The 2,733-nt window shown below is 30.6% G+C and overlaps 1 protein-coding gene across 1 annotated transcript; it reads left to right on the top strand.

Annotated features, from left to right (window-relative positions):
* Positions 1–566: 566 nt before the first annotated feature.
* LOC107670206 (26S proteasome complex subunit DSS1) lies at positions 567–2,713 on the top strand. The gene is made up of 3 exons (XM_016462730.1): positions 567–742; positions 1,285–1,378; positions 2,465–2,713. The coding sequence occupies exons 1-3, from the start codon at positions 667–669 to the stop codon at positions 2,505–2,507; spliced, it is 213 nt and encodes a 70-aa protein (XP_016318216.1). The 5' UTR covers positions 567–666; the 3' UTR covers positions 2,508–2,713.
* Positions 2,714–2,733: the final 20 nt, after the last annotated feature.

Raw genomic sequence — 2,733 nt, forward strand, 5'->3', positions numbered from 1 at the left:
CACAGATTCTATATATATATATATATATATATATATATATATATATATATACATACATACATATGCACATACACACACTATCACAATATAAAATAGTATGTATTAATATTTTTACTTTTATTACAATGTTATATTTTAATGTGTGTTTATTTTTTTTCTTTTTATATTTATTATTTTTAAACAAAAGTTTAAATAAATAAGTAAATAAATAAATACATTTATTTATAAAAAAATATAATTTAGAGTTATTCAGCCATATTCACATTTCACAGCCTATATATGTTTGTTTGTGTGTGTTTGTGTGTGTGAAATACATATTTATATTATTATAATATTTTGTAAATTTCATGTGTAATTATTTCCACAAATTAAAGACAATGAATAAAAATACAATTATAAATAAATAATTTTAAATAAATACATAAATTTAGAATCATTTATATAAATAAATAAATTTATTTAGAATCATTAACCCATGTTCATAATGCGGAGCCTTCATGAATAAACACTTCAAACAGCTAGGCTAGCTCATATAATACAGGCAGTGAAACCTTATGCATACCAAAGAGCTAGGCCCAGCCACTGGTTTGCGCATGCGCACAGCATATTCAGTATTACGTTGAGCGTCCATGAGAAACTGTTGAGCCGCTGGATCAGTAGCACGACATGTCAGAGAAGAAACAAACAGTGGATTTGGGGCTGTTGGAGGAGGATGATGAATTTGAAGAATTCCCAGCAGAGGGTGAGTGAACTGAAAATGATTGCTGTTTTGAGTAGAAATGCGCTCTTTAGTCAGTTTACGGGTAAATAAACACAAACAACACCACAGTGACTCAGCTAGCATTGCTAAGCTAACCGACAAAACATTCTTCACTTTATACAATAAATGGTTGGTTTGTCGCGTTTGAAAAGAAAAGACGTGAATGAAATAATGAATGTAACATGCATTATTTTTTTTTTTATTATTTCAGCGGTCCTTGGTCCACAGACGTAAAGAAACAACAATATTACTGAGCATTTTTAGCACCTTAAAACCTAATGTAGTTGACATTACTACATATAGTATATTGTTTAAAGTAATTATTTCATATTTGCTCTTTAATTTCTAATCAAGAATAACGATTGGACGTATAGAATGAAGTTTATGACCTTTTTTTTTTATTAATCTTGGGTAAAATAAAGAGAAACTAATAGCTCCACGCTGTGCACAGTGTGTGTGGAGCTGGTGCTGGATCCAGGCCCATGTAAACCATCAGCCTCATTAAACTGTTGTGTCATTCCCAGACTGGACGGGCCTGGATGAAGATGAGGACGCTCATGTTTGGGAAGATAACTGGGATGATGACAACGTAGAGGATGACTTTTCTAATCAGCTGAGGTAGGTTTCATATGCTGAATTTGTGTGATTATGCATATGAAGTGGGGAGGACCTTGTGGCACTTTTTAATTGTTGATCGTTAAATACTAAAAATATGGAGTGTACTAGCCTAATCTAAATCTGTTTGACATACATCCTGTTATCCTGTTAGACATACATATTACAGTGTATTGTCCTAGTGGCTGTTGCCAGAATCTTCCTGAATCCCTGTGAAACCCACATTTTTTCTAAAGAATTTTGTGTGGTTAAACTCATTTAGAAGAAAACAGTCCCTAAGGGATCTAGTCCAATAGCTAACCAACACTCATGGTGGCCTCAAGCCACATTTATGAACTTTCCTAGGTGTGAGAACCTGACTGCAGAAAATACAGCCATTTAATATTCTTGTATTTTAAGTTAAAAAAGGTAAATGTGTAGATGCATTAATTTCTATTTTCTGAAGACTTAAAGCTATAAATCTATTGATATCGCTCATGAAATAGTTTTGTTTTCCAGCACTGGAAATGGTTGGGCTAGTAAACGTGTGGTAAAGGGGGAGAGATTCAAGATATTTGGTCGAAAGTGTTTTCTAATTGGAAACCAATTAGAAACTAAAAAAATAAATAAAAAAAATAAGAGAATGTTATAATTAGGGTTATTAAACTTGACTAAAAACATTTTATTTCAGCTAGTTGACAAGGCAACACTACTCATTTTTCATTTAGTTTATCTTGATGTACTAAAATAACTAAATAACTAAACCTGAACTAGCTATAACTAATAACTAAAACTGAAGTAAACGTCAAAAATGTATATATAGACATTTAGACATTTTTATATAGACAAAAACTAAAACTTATAAAAATGGCAAACACAAAATTACTACAATTTTAACATGAAAAAAAACCTAATTCAAAATATGAACAAAAACTAAAATAGTATCTCTGTAATACTATAATATGGATATTATTGAACTTATTGATATTAATAATACTACAAATGTTTTTAATATTATGAAAATGCAATTACTTTTACAAATGTAATACTTTCTGTATTTGTTTTGTGAGTTATTGCACTTTTTAGCCCTACTTTTTTCCCATCTTTTAGAGCGGAGCTTGAAAAACACGGATACAAGATGGAAACCTCTTAACATTGGACTACTTGAGCTGAATATAGATTTTTCCACATTTGAATATTGTCAGTTTGTTCTGTCAGTAGAAAATGTGACTTCTCTTATTACTTCTTTAAGAAGCCCTGCCTTGTAAAACGGGTCAGTTGAAACTGATATCAATGTTTTTTCCCCCCTCCCTTACAAGTTGTGTTAATAATTGTGATAATAAAGAATTGTTTTCCCTATTCTGTTTGATGTTTATATA

This window comes from Sinocyclocheilus anshuiensis, unplaced genomic scaffold (genome assembly GCF_001515605.1).
Source record: "Sinocyclocheilus anshuiensis isolate Anshui unplaced genomic scaffold, SAMN03320099.WGS_v1.1 scaffold253, whole genome shotgun sequence".
NCBI classification, from domain to species: Eukaryota; Metazoa; Chordata; class Actinopteri; order Cypriniformes; family Cyprinidae; genus Sinocyclocheilus; species Sinocyclocheilus anshuiensis.

Bases quoted from the DNA above. Each gene is read 5' to 3' on its own strand.
- LOC107670206 (XM_016462730.1), top strand. From the start codon at position 667: ATGTCAGAGAAGAAACAAACAGTGGATTTGGGGCTGTTGGAGGAGGAT. The intron at 743-1,284 runs GTGAGTGAACTG...TGTCATTCCCAG, and splicing joins TGAAGAATTCCCAGCAGAGG to ACTGGACGGGCCTGGATGAA. The intron at 1,379-2,464 runs GTAGGTTTCATA...CCCATCTTTTAG, and splicing joins GACTTTTCTAATCAGCTGAG to AGCGGAGCTTGAAAAACACG.